General features: G+C 34.3%; 1 protein-coding gene across 3 annotated transcripts in view; it reads right to left on the bottom strand.

Annotated features, from left to right (window-relative positions):
• The window catches only part of LOC123561078 (electrogenic aspartate/glutamate antiporter SLC25A13, mitochondrial-like), a 71,737-nt gene that overhangs the window by 40,095 nt on the left and 19,443 nt on the right, over window positions 1-12,199 (bottom strand). For 2 of the 3 annotated variants that reach the window (XM_053516552.1, XM_053516550.1), the window contains exons 8-10: window positions 9,158-9,169; window positions 4,123-4,261; window positions 1,113-1,206 (exon numbers count right to left, since the gene is read on the bottom strand). In XM_053516552.1, the coding sequence (XP_053372527.1) occupies window positions 1,113-1,206; window positions 4,123-4,261; window positions 9,158-9,169 (245 nt within the window). The remainder of the gene's footprint in view (window positions 1-1,112; window positions 1,207-4,122; window positions 4,262-9,157; window positions 9,170-12,199) is intronic. The other variant, XM_053516551.1, reaches the window with a different exon arrangement.

Raw genomic sequence — 12,199 nt, 5'->3', positions numbered from 1 at the left:
GCTCTACTAGAATTTAGACATCTCTTCTAGAATCAAGGCAGCTCTGCAAGAATCCAGACAACTGTACTAGAATCCAGGCAGCTCTTCCAGAATCAAGACAACTGTACTAGTGTCAAGACAGATCTACTAGAATCCAGATAGATCTACTAGAATCCAGGCAGCTCTACTAGAATAAAGGCAGATCTATCAGAATCCAGACAGATCTACTAGAATGCAGGCAGATCTACTAGAATCCAGGCAGATCTACTAGAATCAAGGCAGCTCTGCAAGAATCCACACAACTGTACTAAAATCCAGGCAGATCTATTAGAATGCAGACAGATTCACTGGTATTTTACTAGAACATAACAGGGTTATTATAATTGAAGATTGATCTGGGATGTTGTATTTGGCTAAGTGCATTTTTCCTGGCCAGATCATTCAAGGCACTCAAGTGCCAAGTGTGATCAAGCCTGGCAGAATCCATGCCAGTCCAACACAATATCCCAAATCAAGCTACTGTTATAATGACCATTTTATTATATACCACCACACTTTTGTTTACTGTTTTGAAATATTCCCCTGAAACAAATCACAATTTATTCAGATGAAATGTATTCATGCTGCTGCAGGTAACCAGTAATGTAAGCATTGTTTGTCGGCAGTTCAAGCCAGTCAGCTATGTGAGACTATAGTGTTTCTAAGTCTGATTTTTAAAAGCATAATTGTCATTAAGGTACAAACATATTATAAACTTGAAACATTCTAAATATCTCAGTAATCTGTATGAGACTAATAAACATCAAATGAAATCTTAAGGGTTTACCAATACTGAAATAGAACATAAGTGGGTTTTTTGAGTGCACTATTTACAGAACTATTAAAGTAGCTCAACCACATACAAAATACAACATTCATAGTAAAATATAGCATTTATTTTCTGGCTGGTAGCATTTTCTTGTGAAATATAATCCATATTTTCAGAGTTTTATGTAGGGACATAGAAACTTGAAACAGGATACAGTTCTCACTGTTTTACTATAAAATTCTCACTATTTCACTTAACTAACTAGAGACATAACTAGGAAGTAGGGTTTTTCATGTTTCAATTGTCTGACAAAGAAAGGTCTTACTGTGTTTGATGTAGAAGCTGTACAAGTTGGAAGAGGATATCAAGTTCCATTGGTGTAATCTGTGGGAACTCTTGTGACTGGTACATCAACTCCTCTGTAACATACAAACAGTGTCTGGGATGTAACATTGAAACAATGTCTAGGATATAACATAGAAGCAATGTCTGGGATATAACTTAGAAACAATATCTGGGATGTAACATAAAAATAATATCTGGGATGTAACATCAAAATAATATCTGGTATATAACACAGAAACAATATTTGAGATGTAACACAGAAACAATGTTGAAAATGTAACATAGAAATAATATCAGGGTTTGAAACATAGAATCAATGTCAAACTTTTAAACACTTGTATATTTTTCAATAGTCAAGGACCTTAATTTTGGTCTGGTTGTGAAAAAGAAAACAGAACACCAGATGTGCAACTTCACATGTTATATTACAATCTCCTAACGTTTTATGACACTAAGTCAAGCACTTTTTGAGATACATGCAACACAAACATGTAAGCCCTTTATGCATATTTTTGGAAACCAAGGGCTATAACTGTGGTCTGACTGATAGAAATCCAAAACAAAATCCCAGATGCACGATTCACATCCTGAATAATATTCCTATGATGTTCCATGATCCTTTTTGATATCTGTACAAGTGTTCAAAGTTTCAAAGCCATATATCAAACAGTTTAGACAAAATATGGAATGGTATGCAACTTAACTAATTTCTATGTCAAAAAAGGGCCACAACTGAGCTAAAGTCCTTGTCCTAGTTATGCAGTCTTGCCTATACATATGTAGACTATGATGGTAAACAAGTGGTCAAAGTTCCAAAGCCATATGACAAACATGTAAGGCAAAATATGGACTACTATGAAAAATTTAACTGATTTCAAAGTCCAAGAAGGGCCATAAAACAGCAAAAATAGTTGACAGAGTTATGTGTTCTTGCCTACAGATGGAAATCATGACAATAAGCAAGTGTTCAAAGTTTCAAAGCCACATGTCAAATAGTTTTACAAAACGTTGATTTGTACAAAAACTGAACCAATTTCGAAGTCCAAAAAGGGCCATAAAAGTTGACGAAGTTATGTACTCTTGCCTACTGATAGAAATCATGATGATAAACAAGTGTTCACAATTTTAAAGCCACATGTCAAACAGTTTTAACAAAACATGGACTTGTACAAAATCTGAACCAATTTCCAAGTCCAAGAAGAGTCATAATTCAGCCAAAATAGTTATCAGGGTTATGTACTCTTGCCTATAGGTAGAGACTGTTATAATAAACAAGTATTCAAAGTTTCAAAGCCACATGTCAAATAGTTTTTACAAAACATGGACTTGAAGAAATCTAAAGCAATTTCCAAGTTCAAAAAGAGCCATAATTCAGCCAAAATACTTGACAGAGTTATGCACTCTTGTCTACAGGTAGAGACTGTTGTAATAAACAAGTGTTCCAAGTTTGATGTAAATTGTTTGTCCGCTTGTTTTCGGTTTAAAGCCATTTTTCAACAGTATTTCAGTCATGTAACGGCAGGCAGTTAACCTAACCAGTGTTCCTGGATTCTGTACCAGTACAAACCTGTTCTCCGCAAGTAACTGCCAACTTCCCCACATGAATCAGAGGTGGAGGACTAATGATTTCAGACACAATGTTGTTTATCAAATAGTCACGGAGAACATACGCCCCGCCCTAGGATCAAACTCAATACCCCACGATCCGTAGACCAACGCTCTACCTACTAATTGACGTAAATATCTTTGATGGTATACAAGATATTTCCATTTCATAACAAGGCAGTCTAAAAGACTGCTATATCCCCCACCGCTGTTATGGATAGTGGCTCAAACTTTTGACCTTGAGTTGTGACCTTGACCTTGAGCCACCATGGCTGACTCATGGGTTCTGCACATCGTCTTGATGAGGTGATCATTTGATCCAAGTTTCATGATTATCCTTCAAGGGGTTTAGGAGATACAGTGCGGACACAAAATGGAAGGCTCAAACATTTGACCTTGAGTTGTGACCTTGACCTTGAGCCACCATGGCTGACTCATGGGTTCTGCACATCGTCTTGATGAGGTGATCATTTGAATCAAGTTTCATGATTATCCTTCAAGGGGTTTAGAAGATACAGTGCGGACACAAAATGGAAGGCTCAAACCTTTGACCTCGAGTTGTGACCTTGACCTTTAGCCGACATGGCTGACTCATGGGTTCTGCACATTGTCTTGATGAGGTGATTATTTGATCCAAGTTTCATGATTATCCTTCCAGGGGTTTAGGAGATACAGAGCAGACACGAAATGGAAGGCTCAAACCTTTGACCTTCAGTTGTGACCTTGACCTTGCTTGATACAGTGCAGACACAAAATGGAAGGCTCAAACATTTGACCTGGAGTTGTGACCTTGACCTTGAGCCACCATGGCTGACTCATGGGTTCTGCACATCGTCTTGATGAGGTGATCATTTGATCCAAGTTTCATGATTATCCTTCAAGGGGTTTAGAAGATACAGAACGGACACGAAATGAAAGGCTTAAACCTTTGACCTCGAGTTGTGACCTTGACCTTGAGCCGACATGGCTGACTCATAGGTTCTGCATATCGTCTTGATGAGGTGATCATTTGATCCAAGTTTCATGATTATCCTTCGAGGGGTTTAGGAGATACAGAGCAGACACGAAATGGAAGGCTCAAACCTTTGACCTTGAGTTGTGACCTTGACCTTGCACCGACATGGCTGATTCATGGATTCTGCACATCGTCTTAATGAGGTTATCATTTGACCCAAGTTTCATGAAAATCCTTCAAGGGGTTTAGATACAGAGCAGACACAAAATGTTATGGAAGGACGGAGACCACTCCTATAACCCCCAACCACTTGTGGCGGGGGATTAAAAACTTTAACCAACACCAACACCAAAGTCAGAGTAGCATAGCTCTCCATATTCTACAAACAGTCGAGCTAAAAATGGTTTCTGAATAAAATAAATAAACCAACCTTTTGTGCAAGCAACATTTACATCTCTTTTTGTTGCAGCCATGTAGATTTTCTTCATCAATTCCATGTTGTTTAGCAATGAAATAAATGCTGTGAAGTATGCATAGCTAATCTTCTTATGAAAATCTCCCACTGCTACCTACAATATATAATACATATATGTGCCAATAACTTATTTTTAACTGTATTTCATAAATTTTCAGCCTTAGGATATGTTGGGCCAGTAGGAGTCGATGGCACCTTTAGGATCCTTTTGCACACAGTTTTCTCCCCTGCAAAACTTTAATATAATATAATCAAAATATAAATATCCTGAGACAAATTTGTATAACTCTTACAAACAGAAAATTAGCTACCGGTATTCTTTTTATAAAAAGGATCATCTATGTCATTTATCTATTTCCTGCAGAGGCTATAAATCTGGTAAGGGTGGTGAACATGGTTTTAACTCTTGCTTTATTACACATAGGTCTTAGTGCTTGCATGTCTTAGCTTTTTCAGTGTGCACATAAAGGTTAAGGTTACCCAACAGCTACTGCATACCATAAATTGTTTGTTTCTTTGCTTGTTTTTGGTTGAGCAGAATTTCTTCAACAGTATTTCAGTTATGATACGAAAGGCAGTTATCCTGACCAGTGTTCCTTGATTTTCTTCCAGAACTAACCTGTTCTACACAAGTAAGATCCAACTTCTCCACATGAAAGATGTGAACAAACAATTTCTTATCAAAGCATCATAGACAATCATAGACAATATAACCCTTAGTCAGGAATCAAACTTACAACCCCATGAACTATAGATCTGCACTCTCTCTACTGTGCTAAACAGGCGGGCCTACCACAAAATGTATAAATAAGGTCATGAAAGAGTGTGCAACCATAGAAAAATTCTGCACATCCATATGATTTTTGTCAGTATTTGAGCTGTTCCCTACATGAGTAATTGTGGTGAAGATGTTTTCTATTCATCTTCTATAATATTCACTTTTATTTACAAATAACATCATATTAATGAAAGAAGTAACGAAATGCAACTATGAAGATCTTCTGATATTGTTAACATATCAAAAACTTTGTACAAGCTGAATCACACCAATTATAAATTAGTACTAACTTTTTCCTAATCCAGAATTAAATTCAATCTATATTCAAAATAATAAAGGCATGCAAAAAAACAGACAGATAAAAGAAACTTCAGGCACAACCAAAGATTGTCACCTATTAAAACAATATTTACAAGAATAAAAGCTGTAGATCTGGTTAAATTTCCTGATGACATAGCATCCCCACCCCCACCCCCACCCCTGCTGCTGATGGTTTTGTTTTCCCATCATTAGGGGATTATTACAGAAATTAGGGAATTAAAACTGACACCAAAAAGTACAGATAACATTCTAAAAACATTTAGCCCTAATTATGTAAAATTAAACAACAGACTGCCAAAAATATTGAATAAGATTCAGTACATGACAGAGGGAAGAGCAAACAATACAAATAGAAGCAAAGCAACATCATGGACTATCAAACTGCCATTTATATAGAATGAGATTTTAATTAACTTTATATTACTGAGCCAACCAAGTAAGTAAACTGAAGTTGTGTGCAAACTTTGATAATGATCCTGTCAGCACAAGACTAAATTTCTGAATTGCATGCCAGTTTTTAACACGCTAGAGAATATGTCAAATGTTAATGCTGCAAACTTAAATAAAATCCTTCATCTTACCCCTTCACCTGACAGAAATTCTAATGTAACTGTACCAATAGAACAACTAGTAAATGCGACCAATTTGTCTTATAAATACTTGCACCAGTTCTTCTGCATATCAAATTTATTTCAACAAAACTATAATACCTTAGTTTTGAAATATCAGCTGATCTCTAAAATTATCATAATTTTCGACAATGTTTTATTTTTCTATAAGTATGATAACTTTATAACTGTGTTAAGTGTACTGGTAAACAGACATTCTGTACTGCAAAAATGATAAACACCATCCCCACATGAAACAAGAGCTGTCGGAGGACAGCAACGCTCGACTATTCAACAGCCTTGTCAGTGACAAGTGTGTGGAAGTTTCAATCCATTCCAATTAGTGGATACTGAGATATCAGATTACATACAAAAATTTAACCAAAAACTGCATAGTCGAAAAAGGGGCATAATTTTGAAAAAAAAGAGAAGAGTTATGGGGCTTGCTTAGTGCATGTCAGATCATGACAGTGAACAAGTATGTGAAGTTTCAATCCATTCCCATTAGTAAGTACTGAGATACCAGCTTACATACAAAACCTTAACCAAAAATTTCTAAGTCGAAAAAGGGGCATAATTTTGTAAAAAAGCAAAATAGAGTTATGGAACCTGTGCAATGTAGGTCAGTTCATCACAGTGAATAAGTGTGTGAAGTTTCAATCCATTCCCACAAGTGGTTACTGAGTTACCAGCTTACATACAAAACCTTAACCAAAAATTTCTAAGTAGAAAAAGGGGCATAATTTTGTAAAAAAGCAAAATAGAGTTATGGAACCTGTGCAATGTAAGTCAGTTTGTCACAGTGAATAAGTGTGTGAAGTTTCAATCCATTCCCACAAGTGGTTACTGAGATACCAGCTTACATACAAAACCTTTACCAAAATCTGGATGCGGACGCTGATGCGGACGCGGACGCCGACGCATGGGCGAGTCCAATAGCTCTACTATTCTATGAATAGTCGAGCTAAAAAGGATAACTTTGCCTTTCAGGAAACACTATTCATCTGTCACATTGAGATCACAACTCTTAGATTGACAGGTGGAAGCTTGTCTTAAGCTGCAGCCTGACACTGGCTTTTTTATTTGCAGTGACTTTATTCATCAACGCTTTATTTTAATTTCTTAATTTCTATAATCTACTACAAATATTAGACACTAGGGCCTACTTCAACACTATTGCAGGGATGAAAGTGCCTGTGCTGACTTGCTAATTTACAAAGGTTTGGCAGTGTTCCAACATGCAATCAGACCAATATCTACTTGCTCGGGTCTTATTCTGTGGTAAACAGTTCATGGATCCTGTTGCACACTGGATGGTTGACAAATTTCTCAACAGCAACCCAAACAAGGCTTGGACAAGTTGTGTAATGTACTGTCTGCCAATGCTGGAAGCTGAGAAATGTCATCACAATGTGAACTATCTACTGAATTAAAAGTTTTTGAAACACACTCAACTAAAAGTTATTCAAAGCACCAAAGTTTACTGTCCCACATAATCAGTTTTATTATATACCTATATAAATTCTGTAAAATATGGGCTTGTATTTCACAATTAGATATGAACAGGCAAATAAAATTCCATATTGTACCTTTTAAATTCTGTATTGTACCTTTTGTACTGTAGGCTACCAGACTACTTTCATAATATGCATGACCTGACTCAGTTCTATAAATAGCACACATAAAAACTTCACTTAGTTCCATTTTAATATTGATAAACACTGAAGATTTTGTTCAATAACAAAACAACAAACAAAAAGGTAGAGGAATGTAATAAAAGGGTTATTATAACAGTAGCTAGATCTGGGATTTTGTAGTCGGCTCTCATGGATTTTGCAAGGTCAGATCACATTCGGCGCTTGCGCACCTCTTGAGATCCGATCTGGCAAAATTCCACTCGAGCCGAATACAGCATCGCAGAAATTAAAATAATCCTATTATATTTATCACTACCATGTTAATTTGTTAAATCATAAAAATATGTCTGTAATAAATAGTTATTCTTAACATAACTAAATAGCAGTTTAAGGTTTCAAGCACTACTTATACTTTTCTGCACTAAAGCTATGAACAGAAATTTTCTAATCATTTCATTTCAGTTATCAAAATATGTTTTTTTTAATGAATAAAATAATTAAAATGTGAATCATAGCCCATAACTAGAAGGAACATATATATCATGCTTGCATAGATATATTTTGAGTGAAGAATATACAAGTTTTTTGAGATTATACTGGTGCAAAATAGAAGCTTTAGCATCAAGTCAACAGGTAATTAATATTATAATATACATTTATGATGAAAATAAGAAAAAACACCCATTGAATGGCAAACTAACCAAGCTACAAACTTTTAGTTTAGCCTCATTTGTTTACTTCATGCCTCAATGAAATGCCATGTCATTTCAGAAAAAAAGTGTGATTTTTTATCTTGTCTTTTTACTGTTACATGGTGAACAGTTGCTGTCTGTTTGTTTATTTATTTATTTATTTGGGTTTTACGGTGCACCAACACAGTATATGCATTACATAATAAATGGATATACTTTTGTTGCAGCTTCACATTCAATAAGACAAGCAACTAACGTATTGTCACCAAGCACAACCATCACACACTTAGGTGATGATAAGACTGTGTTTGTATGTTGGGGGTGGGGTTAGATGGACTGGAATGCTCCATAAATGAGCAGTAATAAACTGGAACATATAAGAAAAAGAATGAACAAACAATGTTGAGGATAAAGAGAAAGGAAAACTCACAACACCTACTAATTTCATTCTTAAAATCTGAGATTTATATAACGATAGTAGATACAATACAGGCACAGGACTTGTGTGAAACGAAGGGAGGCTTACTTATTATATAATAAATACTTTGGTAAAATTATGGTTAGTTTATCAACAAGTAAGATGTATCCTTCAATAGATCAACAGCTTCACTATAAATGGGATAACAGATAATTTCAAGATCTCTAATTCATTTTTATGCATCGGTAGCTGGTTTTACATGACTATCATTTTGGGAAAAAAGATATATTACAACTTTACTATAAGAAGTAGTCTTCAACTTTATTTCTAAGATTACTGACTCCTCTATATATCATAAAAAATAAATAAAAAAAAAGCTTCAAGTGAGGCTAACCAATGCTTGTATAAGGCTTAAGCTTACATTAGACTTACAAAAAAGGCTATATAAAATTAGATGCAGACTTCTGCGCAACTAATAATACATTGAAAGATTATACAAATGTAGTGGTAAATCTATTAGTGTGTAAAAAACATACCGTTATGCACATCTGAATTGATAAAAAAAAAGAAAATAGAAAAACTTTTAGTATTACAGTAAAAATATCTTCTGAGGCTTTTTTCATATATCTTTATTGATTAAATATCAATTAATTAATGCAATTTAGCTACTGTAGCATTTACTCTAGCAACAAATGGTTATTATACAAATTACAAAATTCTGTCATTTCAGATAAAAATCTGTTGATGTATATGCTATAGAAAAAAAAAAGAATTATAAAAAGCCCATTAGTATCGGGGTAAAAATATTCATTTGGAGTGTATACATGTATAATATATATATGAAAGATAAAGAATATTTACCAAATCTTGATCACTAAAATTTACAATTAATCAAGTTTAAATTAAAGTGGTTATTATTTTACGACATTCAAAATACTGCAGAAATTCAGAACTTACATTAAAACATTTCAACTTGTGCTTTTAATTAATACCTTTACAAAATATGCCAGAAAATGACAAATCAATATTTTGAATACAAAATTTTTAACATATCAAAAAAAAAAAATGAATGTCAAAGAGAGAGAAATGCCTTTGAAGTTTGTTAAAGCACACTGCAATTAAATAATTTATCCTACCTTCATGCAAAATAAAGGCAAAAATCAAGGGGTCAGATAAATTTTGCTTTATTTGGTCAGTGACTAAATAAAGCTTGGCGGACTACTTTTTGGATTTTTTTTTAAAACGACGCCATCTTGTTTTTGAGCATAACTGCTAAAAGACATAGATTCTCTATTTATGCAATTATTTTCATATACGCGCTTTTATTAGGTATGTGAGACCATCACAAATGTATAGTGTATGCATACCGTACTTGCAATTACTACAAAAAGTTTTTATAATGGAAACGCTCGGAGAAACGGAAAGTGACTCATGTATAGCATTTGTTCAGAATTTTAGCTTTCTACTCGTCAATCTAGGAATATATTGCATCTGTAATGGAGTGTTATTGAATAAAATCACGAGGAAACGGTTTGCCCCATTCGTTTTGTCAAGCGGCGATATGGCGTGTATATAAGTCTCGTCAATCGTTTTTCTTGGTGAGGATGGGCAATCCGACATTCAACTGAACTTCGGACAAAAACTTCACTTGGCAGCAAATTAAAATTATTCTTTAATGTTCAGCAGAACAGAGAAGTCAGACACAAAGCAGAACAAGGTTAGCCTTTGTTTTTCGGCTCTAATTTTATAATATTTTTATTTTAAAGACCTGTTTGTGTAATGGTGGGGGTATTAATTTCTGTGCAAGACAGACTCGGATCTAGTTGGTGGTAAATTTTGAATTTTAATTAAAGAATGATTTTAGATCAGAAGGTAGGATAAATAGAACATTAGGTTACTGTCTTATAAATTTAAATTTATTAAGTTCGTCTACGAAAAAATAAAAGTCTCGGCAGAGCCTCGACTTTTATATTTTCTCCGACTCACTTAATAAATTTAAATTTATAAGACAGTAACCTAATATTCTCTATATACATGCATAATGTGTCTTTGTTTTTTGTTTGTTTGTTTGTTTGTTTGTTTGAAGTTTAATAACAGTTAAGTTTAAACCTAACCAGTGTTCCTGGATTCTGTACCTGTAAAAACCTGTTCTCCGCAAGTAACTGCCAACTTCCCCACAAGAAACAGAGGTTGAAGTTGAATGATTTCAGACACATCTTTTATCAAATCATCAAATAGAACATGCGCCACATCCGGGATCAGACTCAGGAGTGCAGCTTTTGTCTTCAGCTTAAATTTTGCTTCATTTTCTAATGTTTTCTATTCTGTGTAACAAACACATTCCACTTGAAGTTAAATTGGAAATTTTTCAATGAAAAATTATGTTATACTGTAGAATCTTGCCCAATCCATGAACCTCATGCTTCATATTTAATAAGATATAAAAAATAGTGACAATGTACTTTATACACTGGAAATTCAAGTTTAAATAGTGTGTGTAAAGTAGAATAAGTTATTGTATAATTCATCATATGTGTTGGAAATTCTATACCTTATTCGCTTATATACCATGCAATTTTGCAGTTAATCTGAATTGAAAAAGGGACACACTTTATGCCTATAAATATTGTATGTGTGTGATAAGTCAAAATCATTCTACACAAAAAAACCTCACTGTTATGCTCATAACACAGCAGCTATTTTTCACCAGTCAACCAAATGCTTATTGTCAAAGCATGCAATAAAACTATAACAATTATAAATATCTTATGAACATTACATGTTGCCCTGCAGAACAGTTTTTTTCATCGAAAATGTGTGTCTGTAAATAAACAACTACTACCCTGAAAACTATAAACTCACCATATAAAGTCATTCTCTCAACATGTGACATACACAATATTCAAGAGGAAGATTCCCCAGTATGTTCATACCTCTGCTTGTATACTACACTTTACATAGAGGATAATTGTTGGTTTCGGTGTAATATCATGTTATAATTTCACCGAGTGGAAACCAAAATTGATATTTTCACGAGTGGCGCAGCCACGAGTGAAAATAACAACTTTTGGTGTTCACGAGTGAAATTACCGTGATATTACATTGATACCAACAATTTTTCTGTTTATTTTATGTCTAAAACTCTACTTTTGTTGTGTTTATTTCAATAAAATGTCGAAATTTGCGGGAAATTTTATCAGGAAGCATCGCAAAGATGACGTCATTTTAACGACGTCATCGTCATATTGTTTCCGGCTTTCAGTACGCTCGGTAAACTTTTTGACGTTAATCCGGGTATCAGATTTGGTAATTTTCACTGAGTGGCCAGTGAGTTTATCAGGACATAATTCACCGTTATATTTCGATAAACCACCGAAAAACATAAAATAATATCTGCATAATTTTTTCATCCCAAATTCCTCAAACCCTCCTTAATGTACCAAAATTTAAGTTTCTGCTCTCTTACTTCAGCATTCTTACTACAAAGGTTTCAAGCTTACAGAGGCAGTCTTTTAAAACAAATACAGCCAAATCAGCACTGGTACAATTGGAACCAATGGCAAGTGACCCCATTACAT

This window comes from Mercenaria mercenaria, chromosome 10 (genome assembly GCF_021730395.1).
Source record: "Mercenaria mercenaria strain notata chromosome 10, MADL_Memer_1, whole genome shotgun sequence".
In the NCBI taxonomy this organism is placed as follows: Eukaryota; Metazoa; Mollusca; class Bivalvia; order Venerida; family Veneridae; genus Mercenaria; species Mercenaria mercenaria.
The sequence above is the reverse complement of the archived record's forward strand: the minus strand, read 5'-3'. Positions and strand labels throughout refer to the sequence as shown.